General features: G+C 58.3%; 2 protein-coding genes across 2 annotated transcripts in view; one reads left to right on the top strand and one right to left on the bottom strand.

The window, feature by feature from the left end:
• Positions 1–5,404: 5,404 nt before the first annotated feature.
• Positions 5,405–7,971, top strand: FZD9 (frizzled class receptor 9). The gene has a single exon (XM_020801658.3). It carries the CDS (start codon positions 5,577–5,579, stop codon positions 7,515–7,517), a length of 1,941 nt encoding a protein of 646 aa, XP_020657317.3. The 5' UTR covers positions 5,405–5,576; the 3' UTR covers positions 7,518–7,971.
• A 7,223-nt stretch (positions 7,972–15,194) lies between these two features.
• Positions 15,195–23,762, bottom strand: part of BAZ1B (bromodomain adjacent to zinc finger domain 1B) — a 29,168-nt gene continuing 20,600 nt past the window's right edge. Inside the window, exons 13-19 of the mRNA XM_020801620.3 lie at positions 23,301–23,489; positions 21,121–21,268; positions 20,534–20,681; positions 19,901–20,016; positions 17,819–17,973; positions 16,320–16,423; positions 15,195–15,706 (exon numbers count right to left, since the gene is read on the bottom strand). Of these exons, the coding sequence (XP_020657279.3) occupies positions 15,337–15,706; positions 16,320–16,423; positions 17,819–17,973; positions 19,901–20,016; positions 20,534–20,681; positions 21,121–21,268; positions 23,301–23,489 (1,230 nt within the window). The 3' untranslated portion in view covers positions 15,195–15,336. The remainder of the gene's footprint in view (positions 15,707–16,319; positions 16,424–17,818; positions 17,974–19,900; positions 20,017–20,533; positions 20,682–21,120; positions 21,269–23,300; positions 23,490–23,762) is intronic.

The raw sequence follows: 23,762 nt of genomic DNA, 5'->3' as shown, positions 1-23,762 counted from the left end.
GCTTCAGCCGTCAAGTCCCTGCATCACCAGGAGACGAGCCGGCCTTGAGGATCCATGTTGTTGTTGCTGCTGCTGCTGTTGCTGCTGTGTGCATGCTCTCAAGTTGTGTCCGACTCACAGCGGCCCTATGAATGAACAATCTCCAACGTGTCTGCTCCGGTTTTGCAAACTCAGGCCTGGGGGGGAGATGACTCTTCCTTTCCCCCTCTAGCTTTCTTCAGCGTTCTTGAAGCTCGGGGCACGCCAAATGAGACCCACAATCACACCCCACTAGGTGACTCAGAGGCACTCCATTTGTGCTTAAAGCCATCTTTCCTCTTGAAAAATTGCTAAAGTGCAATACTCTGCCTTCTTTCCTGCTGTCCAGAGCTTCCCCAGCCATCTGTTGTCTCTCACCCCATGCCCCCGTGCCCCTCTGCCAGGAAGCTGACCCCAGGAGAGAAAACCCCCCCTCTGCAGCCCGGCTCAGGTTTCCTCCCGCCTGGTGCCAGGGTGCTGCAGGAAATGCCAGGCAGCTTAGAACAGCTCCGACATAAAAATAACGCCGGCTCGGCTGGGGTTGCTGGCATGCTTGCAATAGCCTCTCCCCAGCTGCCTCCTCGTAGGAGCCCCGCTCAGGAAGAGAAGGTGGCCCAGACAGACCAGCCAGTGGCTGACCCTCCGGTGGTGGCCCAAGGCTTCGCTGTACACTAGCCTCCGGCCTCCAACTGGTGCTCAGGACTGTTGTGATCCAGGGGCAAATTGAGAGGGGCAGCCAAACGGAGGCCTCCGCTCTCAAGCAGTGGCCTTTTTGATGGGCACAGGGGGTCTCGAACGGGGTTCCCGTCCTTCCCCGCAGCTGAGCCCGGACGGCCAAGGCACACGGAGGCCGTTCTGGTGGGAGAGTCGCTGCACGGCTCTTCCTGCAGGGCCCGCACTGGAGGGATGTTGTAGAACGAGTGGATGCTTGGTAGCTTTCCTTGAATTCGGGGTGTGTGTGTGTGTCAGACTCTGCCATGGGCATACCCTGGTTTTTTCACAACTTCGAGCCCTGGTTCTTAAAAAATAACTCCCCCACCATCCAGCTCTGCTTGTTGTGCTGGCCGTCCGGGGAGGGAGGGAAGGATGATGGCTCTGTGGACTCTCAGCCTCCCTCCCATGAATGGGACCCTGGCTTTGCTGAGCCCCCTGGGAATGCCAGCCATGGGGGGAGGACAATGGGAGAGGGATTAACCAGAGGATGTGGCTGAAGCTCCAGGAGACAATGGGGGTGGGGGTGGTGGAACAGATATTCAGGAAACCTGCCAAGCTCCTGGCTTTTTTTTTCCTGCCCCCTTCAGTGGGGGAGGGGGCAGCTGGTCCCCAAGTTTAATTGCAAGTCCAACAGCCCTAGTTGGAGGTCCCTGAGCTGCAAACAATGGGCTCATTTCTGACAAGTTACTTCCTGATAAGCAAGAGCAGCCTCTGGCTTCTCAGGCCACAGGGCAATTGGGGTCCAAGTTACTTTCCTGGTGGAAGGAGCAACATCTTCCCAGGGCTTTCAAACATGACCTCCCAAAGCCCTCCTGGGCTATATTTGATGGGATATTTTTTTTCCAAGCCCCACTGCCCTTTTCTTATCAGTCCTAAGGGTTTTCTTCTAAAAGAAGAGATTAAGAACCACCAGGCCAGTAACAGTTCCTTTTTCAACTCTGTTGAGGGCGGGTGACAAAGGGTCTAAATCCGGCTTGGCTCCCTTTTGGTCAACAAGATCCCCCCCCCCGGGGAAACCTGCACTTGCATTGACCACCTTCCAAACGCTATTAACAAGTAACAAGAAGCGAGGATGATTAAACAGTTATTTTCCAAGGGCCAGCAAAAACCTACAGGCCTTGTTTAGCGGCAGGCCCCTCTGCCTTGGGGCTTCTGACCACCCCCACCTCCTCATGGGCCCTCTTCCATATAGCTGGGGGGGGGGAGTGGCCGTGTCCCCTCCCCAAACTCAGACCTGGAGTGCAGGGTGGGCTTGTCTATGAATGACTCCCCCCTCCCACATGCCAAATAAATAAATAAATAAATAAATAAATAAATAAATAAATAAATAAATAAATAAATAAATAAATAAATAAATAAATAAATAAATAAATAAATAAAAGTACTGTAAACATCCCTGCCTGGAGGCCTGAGGTGTGTGTGTGTCTCTCAAAGCAGCCCTTGACTCCTATTTCCCCGTATTACTCTTGGCCCACCTTTCCTGCCTCGGGCCAAGGACAACAGTTATTATGTATTAAAGCTAAATTCAATTAAAAGGCACATATTTTTCCGTTGTGCGTTGGGCTGCTCTCCCCCAACGTCTCTGACGTTAACTCTTTTCTCTCCCGGTTTGTTGCCTCCAAAGGAAAAGCCTCTGTTTTTTTTTTTTTTTTTTTAACTGGGGGAAATGAAGAGATGGTCACTGTCATCAGGTGGAAGCTTCTTACAACTGTTAGTGAACAGGTGAGAGTTTAGCAACAAAATGGGAGCACCACGGAGGATGAAGTAACCGCTGCTCTGAGTCAGAGTCCACGCGGTTGTGTCCCAAGGAGCAGCGCTCTGTGGATCCAAATCAAATGATTCATTATTACACCATTGGGGGGGTGTCAAAATCTTCACAGGGAGCAGGTCTTTTGCCAGGCTAATGGCTCTTAACTGCCGATTCAAGACCAAACTGCCCTGAAAAGGGAGAAGTGGCGCCGTAGCGCTGAAGGGGCAGTGGAGGTTGATCTTTGCTTTCTCAACAGAAAAGGAAGGAACGAAGCCACCCAACCCACTGCGGGACCATCCAACCCAAGAGGGACATACATGCCTTCTTTTGCATCAGTTTTGAGGTCTCTCTCCAGCCTTGGTTTCCCATGTGTCTGGGGCCAGATTCCCCACCACCACCACCACCATGGGGGCTGGGGCCCTGGGGCTCTGCCGTCCTTTAGCTGGTGGGAGTTGAATTCCTTGATTCATAAAATTATCAAGATGGATATCAAGAAGATAGTAAAAGGGTGGGGTTATTTTAGACTAACAGTCTTCATGGAGCTGCAACAATGTCCAGCCAGAGGGCAGTTAACGGAAATAGTCTGGAAAGTGCAATTAGCAGCCCCCTAGATTAATTGCAGCCCTAAGACCCACGGAATCTAGATTAATTGTAGCCCTAAGACCCACAGAGGGGACCCTGAAACAGGTTCCTCCAGCATAGGAGTCGGGAGCCTGAATCATTCCAACATTATAGTCAGATTTGCAATAAAGAAGGTGCCTGTTTTCCGTTGCACGTGTTTACAAAAGAGGCAAACTGGGCTGGTTTCAACCATCTATGGATCATAAGATATGTTGTTTCTGTACAAAGTGGGTCTCATTTTTCTGGTTGTAGGAACAACGGTACTTACCCACAGGAGCCGAGCCAAGCTGGATTTGACTGAACGCGACTCCCACCTTCTCAAAGGGCCCACCTTTGGGGAACGTTCACACCGATTGCCCTTCTGTGGTGTGGAACACAGATAGCCTTCTCCTGAACATGGAGGCCCCACTTAACAGTGACCCCTCTCTCCCAGTCAAGAGCTGTCTGCATTTGTTTTTTTAAAGTGGTCTCAACTCAGAGAAATTAAGATAAGAAGGAGGAAAGAAACAGCCGTCATAGGCCACGAATAAAAATAAAACTCAAGGCCCACGAAAAACATTGACCTTTCAAAGACTTTTGAAGTGAGGATTTGCTCAAGGCAGTCCTTGTGTGATGATGATCCACTGGACCTTTTTCATCTGCCGATTTATTGCACAAATACCACCTTGATGACATGAAATATGATGAGCAAATATTTACCCCAGCTATTTGCTGTTCTTTTGACCCAACTCCAGAGGAGGCAGTGGAAGACAGGAGGGCCTGATGTGCTCTGGTCCATGGGGTCACGAAGAGTCGGACACGACTTAATGACTAAACAACAACAACAATAAAATGTTGCTGTTTTGTGCCCTTCCAGCTTCACTGGGAACCTAAGAGGCTGTTTGAGGTATGTGGCAGAGTCAAAGAACAATCATTTTTACTGCCCCATCCCTTTTTTCCCCCTGTGGATTTTTTTCAGGATTTTGATCCCAGGTTTCCAGAGCCACACCGACTCAACCCCCCCCCCAAAAAGACTCTTTTCTTGGTCTGAGTGAAGGGTGGGGGCCACAGCAAGCGACCAGAGCTACAAAAGGGGAATAAATCTGTCCACCTCTAAACTGGAACAAGATTTCACCTTTCTGTCCTTCTGGCCCCTCTCTCTATTTTCACCCAAGAAACCGGGGAAAAGTGGGAATCTGGGTGTGTGTGAAGCCTTTTCCAAATGCCACTAAAACTTGACTAGGCAGGATCAGGGCTTCTGGTTTTTTTTTGGGGGGGTGTCATCCTGGGACCCTCATCTGGGAGGCTGCCTCCAGGCGCAGCCCCGCTGGCTGCACACTGCAAAGCCCATCATCCCTAGGACGGCCGCTTCGCTCCTCCAGAGGAGGGGAGGGGCTTTCGGCGATTAAATATTCCTGGCGGGGCCCTCTTTCGCCCCTCTCCCTCCTCCTCCTCTTCGCCCGACGTGCTCAGCATCCTTGAGCATCTCCGGCCCTTTAGAGCAGCCGCGGCGGCGGTCGCCTTTCATCTTCAAAGCCTCCCGGGAAGCTCTCCGCGTGCATTCAGCATCCTCCTCCACGCCCCGCCCACAACCACACGCCGGGGGGGGGGAGCTGTCAGCTGCTTAGCAGAGGACAGGAAATTCAGCCTGGGGAGAGCGACTTTAAAGAAAGGGGGGGGCGAGCGAGAGACCTTTGGACGACACCTTTCTTGGAGCCTAACTCCGTCCCAAAGAAGCCCCGGGTTCCTAGAGCGGACACGTGTTGAGGCTCACGTGTGGAAGGCATCCCGCCGTTCCCTTCCCCAAGCCAGTCCTCTTCTTCCCCTTGGCGGGCCATCCTCCAGGACCGAGCCGACCGGACAGCAAAGCGGACGTTGCCTCCTCCCAGCGCCAGCGGGACAGACTAGATGACCTCCGGGTCCCCATGCCAACCCTTCCATTCCCGAAGGCGATCTGGCGGGAGATGGAGAGATCGCTCTGGGCCCAGCCCAGCCCTACCCCGCCTCATTACAAGCCCCCACCCCCCTATGCCGCTTCGGGGATCCGGGTGGCGCTGCCTCCCTTCCCCCGCCTTGCCCGAAGAAAGAGGGGGCCGTGCGCTCGCTTTCCCGCCGAGGGCTCCCCCGGCGCCGCGCCCGTCCTGCCATTGATCCCCCGGAGGGTTTTGGGCCGCCGCCTTCGAGAGCGCCTCTGAGCGCCTGCAGAGCGCGCCTGGGCCAGGAGACCCTCCCCTGCGCGCCTCCGCCTGGGCGGCCGGCCCCGCTCCGCTCCGCCCCGCGCAGGGTGTGTCCCTCCGGCGCCGGGTCCGCCTCCCGGGGGGTGTAGGAGGGCCGGGCCGCCGCCCGCCAGAGCCGCAGCGGCCGCGGAGGAGCGGAGCGGAGCGCGGAGCCGGGAGCCGGGAGCGCGGAGCCAGGGAGCGCGGCGCGGCGGCGGGGGCCATGCGGCGGCGGCGGCGCAGCTAGCCGTGGCGGCGCTCCGGGGCGCGGAGGCTGCATGGCCGCGGCTGGCCTCCCCGCCGGGGGGTTGCCGGGGCGGCTGCCGGGGGAGGCGGCGGCGGCGGCGGCGCTGGTGCTGCTGCTCCTGGCGGCGGCGGCGGCTCAGCTGGCGGCGGCCGGCTCGACGGCGCTGGAGCTGCTGAGCGGCGGCGGTGGCGGCGGCGCTGGGACTTACGAGGCGGCGGCGCTGGGGCGCGGGGAGGGCGGCGGCGGCGGGCGGTGCCAGGCGATCGCGATCCCCATGTGCCAGGGCATCGGCTACAACCTGACCCGCATGCCCAACCTGCTGGGCCACGCGCACCAGGCCGAGGCGGCGCTGAAGCTGCACGAGTTCGCCCCGCTGGTGGCCTACGGGTGCCACGGCCAGCTGCGCTTCTTCCTCTGCTCGCTCTACGCGCCCATGTGCGCCGACCAGGTCTCCAGCAGCATCCCGGCCTGCCGGCCGATGTGCGAGCAGGCCCGCCAGCGCTGCGCGCCCATCATGGAACACTTCCACTTCGGCTGGCCCGAGGCGCTCGACTGCGCCCGCCTGCCCACCCGCAACGACCCGCACGCCCTGTGCATGGAGGCGCCCGAGAACGCCACCGCGCCCGGCGGCGCCGGCGCCACGGCCGAGCCCCCTCGCCAGCGGGGCCAGGGCATGCTCCCCGTGGGGCCGCCCCCGCCGCGCCTGGGCCGCCCGCCCCCCGACGACCGCGCCTCCCCCGACGGCCGCCCGCCCGCGCCCCCGCTGCCGCCCCCGCCGCCGCCTTGCCCCAACGCCGACAAGTTCCTCTACGTGGCCAAGAGTCTGGTCTGCGCGGCGCGCTGCTCCCCGGGGGTGGACGTGCTGTGGGTCCGGCGGGACAAGGACTTCGCCTTCGTCTGGATGGCCGCCTGGGCCACCCTCTGCTTCGTCTCCACCGCCTTCACCGGGCTGACCTTCCTGCTGGAGCCGCAGCGCTTCCGCTACCCGGAGCGGCCCATCATCTTCCTCTCCATGTGCTACAACGTCTACTCGGTGGCCTTCCTCATCCGGGCGGGGGCCGGCGCCGAGAGCATCGCCTGCGACCGCAGCCCGGAGCCCCCGGGGGAGCCCTACCTCATCCCCGCGGGGCTGGAGAGCGCCGGCTGCACCCTGGTCTTCCTGCTGCTCTACTACTTCGGCATGGCCAGCTCGCTCTGGTGGGTGGTGCTCACCCTCACCTGGTTCCTGGCGGCGGGGAAGAAGTGGGGCCACGAGGCCATCGAGGCCCACAGCAGCTACTTCCACCTGGCCGCTTGGGGCTTGCCGGCCCTCAAGACCATCCTCATCCTCACCTTGCGCAAAGTGGCCGGAGATGAGCTGACCGGCCTCTGCTACGTGGGCGGGCTGGACGCCGCGGCCCTGACCGGCTTCGTGCTGGTCCCGCTCGCCTGCTACCTGGTCCTGGGCACCTCCTTCATCCTGACCGGCTTTGTGGCCCTTTTCCACATCCGCAAGGTCATGAAGACGGGTGGCACCAACACCGAGAAGCTGGAGAAGCTGATGGTCAAGATCGGGGTCTTCTCCATCCTCTACACCGTCCCGGCCACCTGCGTCATCGTCTGCTACTTCTACGAGCGCCTCAACCTGGACTACTGGCGGCTCCAGGCCCTGGAGCGCGGCTGCTCACCTCTGCCCGGCCGGCGGGGCCTGGACTGCACCCTGGAGGCCTCGGTGCCCACCGTGGCCGTCTTCATGCTGAAGATCTTCATGTCCCTGGCGGTGGGCATCACCAGCGGAGTGTGGGTCTGGAGTTCCAAGACTCTCCAGTCGTGGCAGGCTCTCTGCAACCGGAAGCTGGGACTCATGAGGACGCGGGGGAAACCCTGCAGTGGGGTGAACTGTCCGGGGCCCCACTGCCACTACAAAGCCCCTGCCGTCATGCTCCACATGACCAAGACAGATCCTTACCTGGACAACCCCACCCACGTCTGAGTGGCCATTTCCATAGCTGGCTTCCTGAACAACCAGGAGACTGGGGGGGGGGGGATTTGCACAAGTGGCTTGCTGGAGAGGAGGAGGGGGCCCAGCTCCTTCACCACATCCCATGAGAGCACCAAGGAACAGCTGAGAGACTGGCCTTTTCTCCTCCGATCCCCCACCTCCCCAACATAACAGGCTGCTCATGTTCCAAGCATTGTCGCTTGACCGCCCCTGATGACCCAAGACTCCAGTAACTATTTTAAAACAGGTTTTCTTTGGGAGCAGAGAGAGGACGTAGTATTACTACTAGAGGAATTGGCCCACGTTTTATTTAATTCTGTAATTTATTTTCGGGTTCTTTTATGTTGCCTTTTTTTTTTAAAGTCAAAGCATTATTCAAAAGAAATGGAAGTCTGGGGGGGCAGGGGGAGGAGGGAAGACCCAATAAAAACCATGGTTCTGTTAATTTCGACAGAGTCGGTGGTGTTTGCAGGAATCCGGGTGCGTGAGGGGGAGGCTCCTTTAGAAACAGGTGTTCCCCCAAGGAGGGAAGGAGGGAGGGTGGGGAACAGAGATTTGGGCACAGCTGTGCCGACTCAGAGGCCTGCGGAGAGGAGAAAAGGGTCTATGTGAAGCCAAATTCTCCCTTCTGCTGATGGATCGCTCTCCCCCACCACCCTTGGGGAAGGCTGCCTGCCTGCCTGTCTGTCCTGCAGGCCCATTTTGTTTGGGGTGGCCAAAGGGCAGGGCAGCTGAGTGGCTCTCCAAATAGATTTCACCCAGCAGGAAGGTGACAAAGCCCGGCCGGTCAAGCCAGACCGGTGCTTGTCCTCACCGCTCACTCCCGCCCCCTTGCTTGCTGCCAGCAGGCTGACCTTCAGCTCCCTCCACCGCTTGGAGCCAGCCAGGGGGGGCTGATAGAGGAAAGCTAGCCCAATCTTTGGTTCTCGGGGGGGGGGGGAACTCGTGTGGATGCCTGCCCACCCACCCCTTTGAGTGCCCCTCCTCCTAGCTCTGAATGCTTGACGTGGGCTGAGGAAGGTGGCTTTCCTAGAGCCATGCCCGCCTGTGCACCGAGCCTCCGTACCCTTGGCGTTAGCAGTGGTGGCCCGCCAGCTGGAGGGTGGGGTGGATTTCCTTACCCATCATCCTTGGAGACGCTGATGGCATCTGCATGAAATGCACGGGCGCTTTCCCTAAACCTGGCATTTGGAAACAAGGGCTGTTTCCAACAGGAAGGACAAAAGAACTGCCTCTGAAGCCGTCGGCTCCTTGTGCCCCCGGGCTCAGTTGCGTTGGCACAGACGGGCAGCGGACTTTCTGGTCGGGGCTTTCCCTGCCCTCCCCGGAGATGTCCCCAGAGTTCAAATATAGGGTCTCTGAAAGCCAATAAGGAGGCAAACGGTGAGGATTCAAAACTCCTGGCCCAGGGACTCCAACCCACTGGGCTGGACCGGCGGTGCCTGAGACTGGACTGGATGGGGCCCCCGGGTTGGATCCAGTTTCAAGGTTCCGAGGAGGTGCTTAAGGTTTGGAGTAAACGTCTACCTCTTCCAGGTAGTTCTTTAAGGGAAGAGATGCTGGAAAGGGTGGGGGGAGCCACATACATCTCCACCGCCACTATTTCCCCCTAAAAGGGGCTAATCACAGCTCAGCAGCCCCTTGCCCACCGAAGAAGACCCACCGGGGACAGGAAGCCCTCCAGCATTCTAGGGTCTTGCCCAGAGACCAGAAGGCTCCCATTAAGGGGTCATGGAGAGAGGGGGCTTCTCTCTTTCTACAACAGGTTAGGGTCCCCATGGCCCTATTGAGTGCTCCCTGCCACCCCAGCAGGGCTGTAAAGATGCCCCCTTCACACCGGAGGCCCCGATGCCTCACCCAGGGTGGAGCTGGCTGCCAAGGGAGCCTGCGGGCTTTCTGTGGACAGAAGCGTGGATGTGTGTGGCTCCGGGGCTTTTGAGCTGACCACCCCGCTCTCCTTTGCTTGGGCAGCTGTTCAACTCCACAGCCGTACGGCTGCTTTTGGCATTTGTTTTGCTTCATACACACACACACACACACACACACCCCGAGCCAGCCAGCCACCCCGCCAGCCCGGAGCCAGCCTTCCCTTCCCGTCGCAATGAATAATCTTTTCCATCCTTGCCCGTGCTCCCTTCCAGGTGATCTGGGTTGGTGAAGTTTCCTCCTCTCACACACCAGAGGCCCCGAAGCAAATGGGGCAGGGATCCCTGGCCTGGGGGATCGCTGTCTTGGAAAAGTGCTGCCCTCAGGGGCGTTGCAAGCACAGGGAAACGCAGGAAGCCACGGTCTGCAGGCCGGGGAGGCGGGCGGGGAACGACCCTCATCTCAAAAAGGGATGCTCAAAAATCGAAACGGATGGAGCCAGGGGTCCGGTGGGAGGGAGGCATCTCTGCGCAAGTTGCAGACCCATTTTTTCTGGGAGATTCAGTGGGAGGCGTGAGGGTCTGGAAAATCAGCCTAGGAGGCAGCAAAAGTGACCAACCTTTGGCTCGCCAATTCACAGCAGACCCCCCCACCCCACCCCCTAAGTGTCCAGAATAAGACACCATTGGGTGTGTGGGTGGGGTTCAGTTGGGTGCCCCAAGGTCACTTCACTTGGGCCACATTTCCGTTTTTCAGCAACGCGCTCGGGGTATGCCATTTTCTGGCCGGATCAACCACGGCGATGGGATCAGCGCAAAGAGGGCTGGGATGAGGCTGAACCGCATTCGGTCTGCCAAGGTATTGAAAGCCAGCTTGTGCCCTGCTCGAATTCAACCCTGGAAATCATTGCCACCTTCGAAAGCGGGAAGAAAAAGGGCAGCTTTGCCAGAGGCCATGCCAGGGGCCATATAAGACCAGCCTTTTACGTTTTTTTCCCCACCTCCAAGCACTAGAAACAGGTGGCCCTCTGAACGTGTACAAAGCCAGGAGCACCGGGGGGGGGTGGGTTCTATGTAACTCATAAAAATGCAGAGAGAAAATGGAGAGGTGTTTTCTTTCTTTCCTGCTATAACACAAGAAGTCAGGAGAAGTGCTGGGGGGTGGGCAAGCAGAATCTCTTAATGCATCCCGTGGAAGTCAGTGGAACTGCCTGCCTCAAGAGATGGAATGGGTTGTTTGGTTTAGGAAAAGCTTGGAGGAAATCCTTGGGGAAAAGGGGGAATTTAACCTTTGCTCTTGGTGCTCTTGATGGTTACAGGAAGCCTCCAGGCCGTTTTCTGCTGAATGACCCATTGCGGCAGAACTGCATCCAGGGCTCCTTGGGGAGGGAGGGAGGGGGTTTCTCATGGGGGCATCTGGTGGTCCATCAATGGGACCAAAGGAAGCTTTTTGGATCTGCAGAGCCGTCTTTTCCAGCTGCTCCTTTCCCTGTTTTTGTTCTGGAAGAAGGCAGGAACCCAGGCAGGAGAGGACATTCGCCCTCCCCCCAGCTCTCCAAAGCTCGCCCATGGGGTTTGTCAAGGCCGGTTACCTCTGAGGAGGGTCCAGCCCAGCCCTGCCCTGCCCTTGGCTAGCAGCCAGAGAGGCTGCATTGCTTGCCAGCTGGAGCACCCTCTCCCTTTCGCTGTGGGCTCAGACCCAGCAGGTGGCTGGCCTGCTTGCCCTGGAAGGGCGAGGTGCAGCCTGGGGGTTTTCCCCTGCCGTAGACCTGAGAGTTAGAGAAGGATGTGTCCACCGGAGCCTCTTCCAGCAGCCCCAAACAACAGGTGGCGCTTCGGGCAGTACCGGGAAAGGGTACCCTAGCCGTGCCACCTGCAAGATGGCATGTGGCATTGCTAGGCGGGAGGGGGGGCAGCCTTTGAAGGTGGTGGTGTGAGGCTAAAAAAGTAAGTAGACAGGATGCCATGGAGCGGGAAGGGAGGAAAGAAGGGAGGTCTCTCCTCCCTTCTGCCTGGACCCCATACATCCACCCCTATTCTATGGGGACATATTGGTATGATGGTCAGGTGCATCTCCAGTTTTGGCCCAAGGCAAACATCCCCCCCCCCATCTGTGTGCCCTCATGGGGGACCGGCAGCCCCTGACTGAGTTTACCCAACATCAATCGGTCAAATTTCCTTTAACAGCAGCTTTCCTTTTATTATTATTTTTTTTTCTCTTGTTTCTCCAGGTAAGAGTTGAGGGCAACTCACCTGGCCTTTACCTGGTTACAGGCCCCTCTTTAAAAGCTTTCAGGGCCAGGCTTCTCAACAAGGAGAGGGGGCTTCTTTTAATGGCATGCCTTTAGCAGCATGGCGGTGTCGTGCTTTGAGTTAAATATGCAGCAAGCTTCACACACAGCAGCTCTCCTTTGCAAGAACCAGCGGCCCTCAGGGTGGACGGACTGTGTTTTGACCGATGCGTCTACCTTGTTGGAAGCCATCAGCGGCTGTAAGATCACAAATGCCTGGCCACGGGAAATGGTTAAAATGATTGCTCGGCAACTTAAATCATAGACACAGACAACCTTGTTTCGAACAAGGGATGTGGAGGCGGAAGATCCGGAAGCCCCAGGTCTGAAATGATGAGCTAGCTGCCCTGCTGCTGCTTCCTGGCGCTCTTGATGGCTGGGTGGGCAAGGCCTTTGTGCAAGATGCTTTGATATGAAAATGTGTGTGGGGGGGACCCTCAGGAAGGAGCCGGCTGCCTCCTTTACAGAAGGGAAGGGGCCGGAGAGAGAGAGAAGCCGCTGGGCATTCATCTCAAGTGGTGGCTGGGGGTCAGAAGGTGAAACAAGCTGGGAAGGGGCCACACTCGTGGGGGGGGGGGGAGAAGCGCAAGAGGCCTGTCCTTGCACTCTCTCTCTCTTCACACACACACACTTCTCCCCCCCCCCAATGCCTGGTGCTCCAGAAAGATGCGCCTATGCAAAGCGCCCACAACAAAAGGGGAGGAGGATGGGAGGGGGGGTGCACAGGCACACACAGCACAATTGAGATGATTCCAGCAACTCCAGAAAGGGAGGGGGGACAGGAGACAGCCTGTCAGGGTTGAGCTCCAAAGACCTTTTATGATCTCAGGAAAGCAAATGCAGACCGCCTGGCCCCTTTCTTCTCTGGTTTCCAGAGAACTGTGAATACATATCCTGCAGGCAGGCAGCGGCAGGAGATGCTGCAGAGCCCCCCCCCCAAAAAAAAACCTCTTGGGACCTTTTGGGGTCCTAATCAGCACCATCCACCAGAGAGAGAGAGGGGGGGGGGCTTTGTTGCTGTTGTGTTCTGCCGTAAACCCACCTTTCCAAGACTTCTCCCTTTTGAAAGCCAGTAGCCGGTTGCCATGCCACGGGTGCACCAGAATCGGGAGGAGTCCATTTGGGTTCCTGCCTCGAGCAGCCTCCATTCTGTCCCCAGGCTCAACCCCTTCAGGAAGAACCTGGCTGTCTGACAAAGCCGCCCCGCGTCAAAAAAATCAGCAATGAAAACTCCACGGTGTGCTGCTTCACCAGCCCAAGGTTAGGATTAACACACAGCTGGCAGCACTTTCTTTGCCCCTCAGACTTCACTGTTTACCTTCTGGCACCTACACTGGGTTTCGTTCCAGCTACTGTCCGGGGGGTGGGGAGGCTGGGCACAAGGAACCAAAGGGCCACCACAAACTGCAACGGGGCCCAGTCCGCACCAGCTGCGGCAAGAGCTATCCATGGGGCGGCCTTAGTCACGGGTGGGGTGGGGGCAGGAGCAGCACAGGCGAAACAGACGTCCCCTCAACCCCTTCTAAGCCACTCCGCTGGTCCTCCCAATGCTTTAGGCCACACTCTGAAAATATTGCTGAGGCCAGAGCCTGCTTGCATATATATATGCTGTAGTCCAGTTCTTTTTTAAAAAGGAGTCCAGTGCCAAGAAGACCCAGGTGGACGGCCACGTGCCATCTTTGCCCTCTCTACCAGAGATCAGTCACCGGAGGGGCCCACGTATGGCCATGGTCCCAACCTGGCCCACATCTTTTGGCTCCCCGGGGTGTTTTGTTGCTGAAGCCCAGCCCCCCCCCCCCCCCCGCCTGGGCATCCATGGCAAACACCCGAAGGCAGAGCCTAGCACGAGACGGGACGCTCTAGAGGGCACCAAGGCTGGGCTGCCCTTCTCTGCAAGGACCCACTGGTCAACTTTGTGTGTGGGAATGAATGGCACCCAGGCAGGGAGGTCCAGCAGAAAGACGCCGTGCTCCCCCCCACCCCCTTTCTGTCAGGAACCCCAGAAAGACCAGGCGGAGGGGAAGGAAAGAAACCAGCCGACCTTTTTTTTTTAAAGTTCTTGTTTATTACAAGTACAGCCCTTAGTAGAATCCCCCCTCCCCCAAACAACAACCTTCCTTAAAAAATGTAGTCCCAAAAAGTCTCTGTGTAGAGGCTGGGGGAAAAAAAGACAACAAAGCAACAAAGGAAAAGTCCTGACAGAAAAAATGGGGGCGGGTGAGAGAGAGAGAGAATAGAAGAGAAGAGAGAGCTGGTGGCCAGGGAGGAAGAGCCGACGATCGTGCCCAGATGAGGAACAATGTGGCCGGAAAAAAAGGGGAAACTGGGTTACCACGAGGTTCTTGTGATGGAGACTTAAGGGCAGAAAAGCCCTCTCCCTGCCCAAAAGGAAGCAACGACAGGACAGGTAGAGACCACCTGTAGGGGACTCTTCTGGGCCGCAGATGGCCAGGCTCCAGACCTGAAAGAGGTGGTGGGCGGTGAGTGTAGGCATATCCTCTGGTGGCCAAATGGAAACGCTTCCCTTGAACAAGAGGGGGTCTGAGTGGGTCCTTCTCGGCCGCCCGGGCTGTGACGGACTGCGCCAGGCATCGGGGTGTGTGTGTGTGTGATCCAGAACCCAAAACAGGGGTGGGGACAGGGTTCGCTATAAAAGGAGACACAGAAAAGTTTACAAAGCAGACATCCAATGGATTCCACCCCACCCCCCACCCCCGGGGGCAACACGTCCAACAATTTTACCCCAGAAGAAGGGAGTTGGTGTGGGGTTGGTGCGGAATGGGGAATACAAAGCAAACACCCCCCCTCCCCGATAGAAACTGTACAGGACAGGTCAAAGCCAAGACAACTGTATCTTACAAGGGGTCTTTTTTTTTGTACAAGATCAATGCTGGAAACAAGAATCTTTTCCTTAAGTAGAAAAACAAAGGGGGGGGGTTACAAAGTGAGAGAACCAGCATCTGCCCCCTCCAACTCTGTTCCTCACTGTGGCCTGGGGCCAAGAAGTGCTGCTGTGAGGAGGGAAGGAGGGGCCGCTTTCTCCCCACCCCACAGGAAGAAGTGGACAGAGAGAGAGAGAGACGAGCCGTCCTGGTCTGCACACGGATGCTGGTGAGAGGAGCCTGCCCCAGAAGGTTAAGTGCTTGCCCGTTCTATGAGGCGGCTTTCCGTGGGGGAGGCAGAGGGGCTGGGGCATGGAGGCTCCAGGGTGGTCGCCTTTACATACAAGAACAGTCTCTCTGCCCCACGGCTGGACCGGCAGTCTCGTATCCAAAACTTGCATCGGGCAGCGACGGCTGCCGCTTCTTGCACGGAGAATGGCAGAGGAAAGTTGCAGCTCCGTCTCGGGGGCACCCCCGCTCTCACCCTCCCCAGACCTGGGGTGGGGTGGGGGCTCCACTCAGACCCAGATCCCTGGCCCCTTTTCTGCCTCCGACACATGTGGGAACCATCTTTGCGCACGCTTGAGGAAAGGCAGCGCGTCTGCTTCCCGGCGGGAGAGCCGACCAAACACTTCAGGGAGTTGCTGGGAGTGAAGCCAGTGTGAACCGAGAGGGAGACAGGGCGGCTGAGCAAAGCCTGGCAGCTCCATCTGGGCAGCGCGGTGGGGGGGCCCTGCTCCAACCCTGTCCCATCGCCTCCCCCAGGGCCCCCTCATTTCTTCCTCTTCCGCCCCCTGGAGTACTCCAGCGCCTCCGGGTCGCTCTCCTCATCGGCCTCTTCGAGTCCCTGGCTGGGCTGGGCCAGAGGCCGCTTGCGTTTCCGGCGGGCGTACGTGTGGCCGGGCAGATGCTTCTGCAGCATGTCCACCAAGCACTGTTCCGTCTTCTCCAGGCAGGAGAGGACGTGGCTGCCGTTCTGGTTGTATTGCTCGGCGTTGGAGAAGACCTGCTTCATGTCGGACAGGAAATCCTGGACGGACCGATAGCTGCCACACGAGCACTTGCTCTGCATGGTCTGGAAGTCCATGGGACTGCTGATCACATCAAAATAATCTTCGGCCTCTTCTGTTGTCACTGGCTCCCTGAAGGAAGGAAGGAAGATGATGGATGGAAGGAAGGGAGGGAGGAAGGCCACAGGTCTGCCACGGTCCCTCACCAGTTCTGGTCATGAGGCTATCCTCTGCCAGCTGGGCTCCTATCAAGCATCACCCACACTACCCAGTTCTCCAGCTCAAGCGCTAGCAGGATCAGATCCTTTCTCCCACACACATGCAGCTCTAAAAGAGCCACCTCCCACCCCAGGGAGAAGAGGGGCTCAGATCCCAGCAGGAGAGCAGGAGGAGGGAGGGGACAGCTACTCTCGGTCTGGGGCATCTGCCCTCTTCCCGAGAGGGTGAAGCAGGTGGGCTCCCTCGGCAGAAGGTGGGTGGTGGCCGTGCCTGCCTTTGCAAGGACCCTCTCCTTCCCCTGCCTCCGCTGCACGCTGTCTACCCACAGGATGGGGCCCGAGCTGCGCATGCCCTGGGACCACCTGGGCAGTGAACAGCCGCTGAAAGGGACACCTTGGGGCTTTCCAACCAGAACAGACAGAGAAGGGGCCGTTGGGGTGGCAGGAGGCGGCCCCCAGTGGCTCCCATTCTCGGGGCCGCCACCAGCCGCCTGGGGCGGAATGGCTCCCAAGGAAGGCCGTCTCACCTGAAGGGCCAACTGAAGCGGTACTTGACAAGCTTGTTGAGGATCTCCTCACACTTCTGCAACTCCAGGTTTTGCCGGCGAGAGACTTTCTTGGTCTGAAGCACCTGGAGAGAGAGCGGTCGGTCAGTCAGAAGGGGCCAAAGAGGGAAGGATTCCCTTCCACCCCACAAATCTCTTCCCTCGGCCAATCCTGCCAAAGTCCTCTCTGGAAGGAAAAGGTGGCCAGGGACTTGTGGGGTGTGAGTGGGGGGGGGGTGAGGAGGAGACTGCTGGGGAGATCAGAGCTCCCCTTGGGGGGGGTGTGCACGGTCCTGGCTGGGCCTCCCGCTGGGCAGCAGGTGGCAAGGGGGGAGGCAGGGCCTTGTGCAAAGGATAGCTTCAGATGTCCAAGACCCGCTCACCTCTCGCTGAGGCAATGGGCAGGAAGCAAGCCGGGCAGCTGCTCGGGCTTTTGATGGGGCAGCCAAGAAACGCTCCCCCTCTGGGCTTGAGTTTCAGGCCAGGAGCCTTCATGGGGAGGCAGCCCAGCTCCTCTCCAGGGGGCTGCGGGTGCCTTCAAAGACCTTCAAAAGCGGCCCCCGGGGTCATCCGGAAGGGCCAGAGGGACATGGAAATGGCAACCTAGCTCTCAGCGCCTGGCAAGGCAAGAGGGAGAAGCAGCCACACGGGCCAAGAGCCGGGAAGGGCGGCGTTTGGCATGCCAGGCAGCAGCTGCCCACCTGGCTCAAGGCCAGGCCTTTGCCCAGCGACAACAGGAGCCCCCCATCCCCATGGTGCAGCTGCCTGGCATCTCCCTTAGGCGAAGGCACGGGGGGTGGGGGGATCTGCCCCTGAACGAAGGACTCCTGACAGGAGGAAGGAGGGCCTCTCCCCCCCTTTTGTGCAACCCTGCAGGAAGGAGATCCAGATGCCTTTTTGGGAAACGCCTTCCGCAGGGACGGGCACCTTGGAAAGGGATCTGGGCAAGGCACTCGTCTCTCTCCAGCTCCGTGGCAGGATGGCCGAAGCCTGGGGTTTTCAGATACCGAGAGGGCTGGGCAGGCGCAGAGGCCCCTCCAGCAAAGTCCTGGCACGGCTTCCCTCTTTGGAATGCCAACCAGGGGCAAGCCAGTGGAATTTACCTTCAGCCGGCGGGCAGGCTGGCCATGTCCAGTGTCCTTAAGGGTTACTTTGGAAGGGACGTGGCACTCTGCATTGTCAGCATGCCAATGACACCCCCCTCCCCGCTCTGCCATTCGTGAGAGGCTCCTATGCCTGCTATTTAAGGGCCTTTAACAAGTTCCCTAATGGGGCGGGAGGGGGAGATGTACACAGGCTGCAGCCCCGCCAGAGCGGATGTCTGGCATAGCTGTGCAGCAGGGGCTACGCTCACCCGGCCAACGCGCGGTCCCTGCACAAGGCCCACCGGGGAGGAGGAGGGTAATTGCTGGAGAGGCAGCTGCTCAACTGATAACAACGCCTGAAAACTGACAAGGCAGGATCTCTTCAGCAGGTCTTACCAGCTCGTCAATATTGGCGTCGCTGCCGGGCGCCCCCTGCTGCCGGGCCCCTCGGGTGGCGTGCAGGGCCCGCTTCTTCCCTTGGTACCGGCCTTGTCGTGGAGGGTCTGCAGCTGGGCCCCCTTGCTTTCCCTTGGCTGCCTTCCTGGGTCTCACTGCAGGTCAAGAGAGGGCACAAGGTGCGCGTTAATGTCCTGAAGACAGGTAGCCAGCAGGGTGGTGGTGCTACTGCCGCCCCATCCCCTCCCCCCTTCCGAGACAGACACCCAGAGCTCTCCCCCCCCCCCAGCAGACTCGCTGGGCTGGCCCAACCTTTAGGGTTGAAACCACCACCTTTCCTTGGCATTTTGGGGATCTACACAGAGGCCCCCCTCCACGGCCCACAATCGATCGGCGTGGCTGAAAATCATCCCTGCCTTTGCCTTCGTGGTGAAGCCCCTTCACTGCCTGAGACCGTTATGAGAGCTGGCGGCCCTCCTACCGAACTCTTTCATTCTCTCTCTCTCTGCTTGGCCTGCCTCTCCCTCTGCCTCTCTGCTCCCCCCAGAGAAGTCGCCAGGCAGGCCAAGCGCAGCCCCATTCCAGAGAGGGACAAGTGGCCCACACGGAGGACGTGAGGCAGCTGCTAAGCCCCGTCAGCTGCCAGCCTCTGGGTGTCAAGTTACTCTGGCCAGCTGCTAAACAATAGCACGGCAGCACAACAAGAGACTCTGGGCGGGCGGTTTTGAACCCAGTGGGGGAGGCCAACTTTCACCCGGTGGCACTCAAACTGCCCCTCCTCCCAGCCTGCCTGCCTTTCATGCCCTCCCGTCCAATCCATCAGGCCCTTTGGGGTTGCCCTCCCTTGTGTTGAGGCCACTGACATGTGCAGAGATAGGTCTGGCAGGCTGACATTCCCGATTGGAGCCCTCGGGAGCCAAACCGCACCAGGGATTAGATGGGGCTCTGCCAAATGGAGAGTGTTCTCCACAGTGACCTTCCCTATTAAGTACCCTATGAAGCTGGAAGGGGGGCGGCGGCAGGGGCTTTATTTTTAGCGACGGCGGCCCCACCCAGAGCAACAGGAAGGAGCCTGGATGAACTTCAAAAGCAGACATAAATACTGGCAGCCCAGGAGCCCCCTTTCAGGGCAGGAAGGAGCTCCATACCAGTTGGGGAGAGAGAGAGCTGCACACAGACCAACAGGCTCTGACCGGAATGGGGTGGGCAGGAGACTCAAATCATGCAGACCCCACAACATCCATGGATCCCATATCTTTGGGCAAAGACCCCCCCCCCTTTCTGCCAGGCTTAGTTTCATATTTGCACAGACCCCCTGCGGAAAGGTCTCAGGGCCAAAAATACTCTGCAGGGCCAGAGAAACTCAGGTCAAAGCCAGAGGGGGAGGACAGACGGACAGGCTGTCTGTCTGAGACACTCAGGGCAGCCAGCGGCCACTGCTCTAAGGAAGGCCGCCAGGAGCCCAGCCTCTGACCTTGCAAGGCCAACGCCCCCAAGGAAGCCAGCTGAGAGGGGTGGAAATGGGGAGCAGGGGTGAGTGGGGGGAGAGGGACTGAAGCAGGCGTGGCTAGGATTTCCAGCTACCAGAGTCCCCTAGCCAGCTACATGGCATGGACACGTGTGGCAGCGGCAAACATGGGGAAAACACTTAGGTGTTTCAGTGCAAAACGGCGACACTTTCACACTCCGCCTTTGATCAGAATCATGTGGCCCAGAAGAATACCAAAGCGCAAGAAAGTTTGGATGTGCGCAGGGTGCTGGTGCACAGTCCCCCAGCACCGTCCTCAAGGATCATTCGCTCGGTGCCCGCTTGCTCTTGAAGCCACTCTGCCCCCCCCATTCCGTCTCTGCCTCCTCCCCAAGCCTTCCACCCAGGGCCTAGAGTGATGCTTAGGCGCTGCCTGGAATTCCCTCATGCGCATGCACACACATACACAAAATAATTGCTTCCACAAGGATAGACCCGTCCTAACCAGAAGGCGGCCTACCACCTGTGGTGTCCCCCCACGTTTGCCCCTGAGTAGCCTGCTTCCAACAACACCCAGGCTGGTCCCTGCATTTCGAATCGTTAAAAGGACGCACATTTTAAACCTGCCACCTCGTAGTCTTCCTCCTCCTCCTCCTCCTCTTCATCATCATCTTCTGATTCTTCTTGCTCAGGGTCACTCTCCTCTTCCACGGAGTCTTCGGCGTAGTTTCTAAAGGGTTAAGAGGGAAGCAGCTGTCCTTCGCTTTCTCCCAGGGAACCCTCCGGGCCTGCCCGGACTCAGGACCCTGCCCAGCCCACCCATGTCAAGGGAAAGGGGCCTTCGCTGAGTGGGAAACAGGCTGCAGCGACCACTGCCGATACCACGACGACAGGCGAAACCATTCTAAACACTGCACCTCGCTTCCAGCCAACGATCCCCCAAAAAGTAACCCTCATGAGCTGTGCTCCTCTCTGCAGGGCACACACCCTGGCCTGGGAGGAAAGGATGTTTCTCGCACGGACAGAACCCCATCTCTCCCGGATGATCATTGCTGGTCATCTGGTGTCTAGGGAGGGACCGCCCTGGAAGACAGCTTGGGGGTTGGCAAAACGGACTTGGTGCCCCATCTACACCCCCCCCCCCGGCCTTTGCCCTTTCCTTCCCGGCACCCAGTAGGGAGGTCTAGGAAGAGGAAGGGCTGCACCTTGTTAGACAAAAAAAAGAAAGAAAAGAAAAAGAACCCCACCTGCCCCGGGAGCTGCGCCGGGCGACGGAGGGCTGGCAAGCCGGGCACTGCCACTCGCCTTCGGGGATCTCGTACAGGGCGGGCCTCAGGCAGAAGAGGTGGAAGGCCTTGTTGCACTCGTCACACAGGATCAGCTTGTCGTCCTCCCCTGGTCGGTGGGTCCGAAGGAAGGAAGGAAGGAAAGAAACAACTCACTGCCTGGCATCACAGAAGTGGGAAAGGCAAGGCCACAGGGGTGGGGGCCCAGGGGAGCCAGGCTGTGAGGCTATGGAAGAGGGCGGTGTCCTCTCCATGCTTATAGGCCAACAGAAAGCTGCTCCAGCATCAGAAGGGAAGCTCCCCGGCTTGAAGATGTCCCCCCCCCGGGTGCCGTCCCCAACCCCTCAGGGGTCCTGGTCCCTCCTGACCTCTACCCGCTGGTCCCTCTCCCTCAAGCTGCCTTGCCTTGAGCCCAGGCCCACAAAGCTTCTCCCTTCTCCTGCAGTGCCCCATTGGCCTGCTCAGCCTCCTCCTTCCCCCCCCCAGCTGCCTCTACGCCCGGGGTTCCCTCTTCCGTAGCCCCGCTCAAAGGTGGGGTGCGCACGCACCTTTCTTGCGGCACACTTTGCACCTGGCGTTCTCTGCCGACATGTCCCACTTGATGCAGGCATCCAGCATGCCCAGCAGAACGTGCATGCGCGAGAAGGTCTGGGCTTCGCGAATGGACACCTTCCACTTCTCCACGGCAGAAGCAATCTGTGGGCAAAGCAAGGGGGCAAAGCAAAGGGGCTGAGCTCAGGATTCCCAGGACCAGAAGGCAAAGGGTCTCCCATCCCAGGGACACAGGACAGCTGCAATTCAGGCCGTGGAAAGGGGGGAAAAAACCCTCCCCTGGCCCCCACCGTCACCACCTCAGAGTCCCAGAATTCCTGCTCAGCAAACCCCTTAAAAAAGGCTGCCTCCTTGCCTTTGAAATCCAAACCCAACCCTTGTGCCTCAAGCAAAAACAAACAGCGGGGATTTGGCCCTTCAGGGCAGGGACAGCGGGGGAGAGAAAGTCTGGGTCCCAAAAGGTGGGGGGAACGGCCTGGGCTGCCCCCTGGCGGCCATTCTGAAGAACAGTGGTTTCCCTCTCTCCCTAAGCAACTGGCCAGGAGGCAGATCCTGGGGGATGAGGGACCCATCATGCCTCAAGACCACCTCAATCAAACTGATCAGCCCTCCGACCTGTTGGGCTGAGGCATGGGAGCACAAGCGCAAGAGGTTTTTACACACCGGAGCCAGCAAAAGGGGGGGGGGCGCTTGAAGGTGTTGCTGCTCGGTGCAAACAGTGGTCTCCTAGAGGAGGATCCTGCTCACAGCCACAGCAGGCTCACCCCACCCATGCCTGTCACCACACCCACAAGGGAGGTGGCAAGGGGGTGACACTTAAAAAGGATTTCAGGTAGGCGCTCGGCTCCCCCATTTCCCTCTCCCTCCCCCAGGCAAATCACACGTTGGGGGGGAGGGGGAAACGTGGTGACCTTTGCTGCGAACAGCAATTCTGGAGCCAAAGAAAACCAACCTTTTTTGCCGAGCTGCACATTCCCCTCCCACTGAATCCGGGGAAGGGAGGGCAGCGTCAAACAACGGGTGCCTAAGAAAACAAGCCATCACACCCGTCTAGAATTCCCTCCTGATTGCTCACTGGGACGGGACCTGGTGGAAAATTGTGTGGGCTCCCAAGCTCGTCTGGGTCTCTCTCTCCCCCCCACCCTCACGAATGCTCAGAATGCTTCTCAGACACATCGGTTTTCCAAAAAGCTGCTCCCGGAATTTGGCTGCTCAGGTGCCGGGTCAAAACAAACCTCCAGCTCTTGGCAGCTCCCGTTTCCCTACGCTGGAGAAAGCATCAGACTTTCAAGCACAGCTTCCCAGGTTCTGCTGCGGAGGGGGGGGGGGCACTGGGCCTGCACAGGATTACTGCCCCAACCTAAGCCTTCAGCAAGGCAAAGCAGGAGAGGAGGGGAGGCGAGGGCAGGCACAGACAGTGCAGGACCTCCAGCTGAAGAGCCAAAGGGCTACGAAAACACCCTGGAGGCCCCTGGTCCTCTGACCAGTGAAACCAGAACAGCTCACAATGCCCAGCAAATCTTTAATGTGTGGCGGTCCCAGTTCCAAGGATTACGAGACAGACCAACAGGAAGCTTTAAGAATGAAGCTTGCCTGTTGTTCTCTCTCTTCCCATTAAGATGGAAAGAAGCAGGACAGAGACCCCAGACTGGCTTCCGCTCACTGCCCAAAAGCGCAAGACTAAGACAAGGAGCTCCAGGTCGGAGCCATGTTGCACTCCACGATTCTGGCCCTCTGGCCCTCGTTAACCCTGGCGTCTGGCAAAACAGCAGCCAGGCAACAGACCGCTGCTCAAGGTCAGGGAACAAGCACCACCAGTCAGCTTCTCTGGTCCAAAAAGAGGTGAAAGGGAGGGCCAGGCAGGTTACACAAGAGCAAGAGAGAAAAGCAGCTGCCGTCAGTAGTTTTCCGGAAGAATGAAAACTGAAGGCAACACGAAGAACAAACCACACACACGTTTTGTTCCTAACACGTCTGCAATGCAAAACACTGATCTTCTAGAAAATCTCTCCATTCAAAATGTTGCCCCGGGGGGGGGGGAGTGGCCTGCTCTCCCTCTGCCTTCCACTGATGCACCGCCAGCACCACTGGGCACCCACAAGCTTCCCTCTACACCCACGCTCCCCTGACCCCTCTCTGGATGAGATAAGCCCAACTTCTCCACCCCATTTCAGACCTTGGCTTCTTCGGCCACCCTCTTCTCTTCGTCCACCTCCTCCGCCTTGGCAATGGCATCCTCGCCTTGGTGTTTCCGCCTCTTCTGCTGTTTGGGGGCCATGAAGCCCTGCAGGAACTTCTTGAAGACGCTGGCCTGGAGGGCGACCACACACTCCCCAAAGTCCTTCAAGCTCTCCAGCGAGCTTACCTGAGGTCACAAAGAAAACACAGACCCACGACGGCTCTTTCATCTCCTTCCTCCAAAATAAAATGCCTCGGGAAGGGAGCTCCCCATTCCTGCTCGATGGACAGGGAACGCTTCAACAACTATGGGGCAGGTCTTTCTTAGGTGCGGCTCTAACAGCAAGGTATAAAAGCAGGGCTCCAGGACGTGACCTCTCAGGGGCCAGAGAAATCTCCCAGGCTTACTGGATGGACCACCCAGTCTTACCCAATCTAAACCCAAGCTGCCCTAATCTGG

The sequence above is a fragment of the Pogona vitticeps genome, chromosome 7 (assembly GCF_051106095.1).
Source record: "Pogona vitticeps strain Pit_001003342236 chromosome 7, PviZW2.1, whole genome shotgun sequence".
NCBI classification, from domain to species: Eukaryota; Metazoa; Chordata; class Lepidosauria; order Squamata; family Agamidae; genus Pogona; species Pogona vitticeps.
This window is presented reverse-complemented; position numbering and strand designations above follow the sequence as displayed.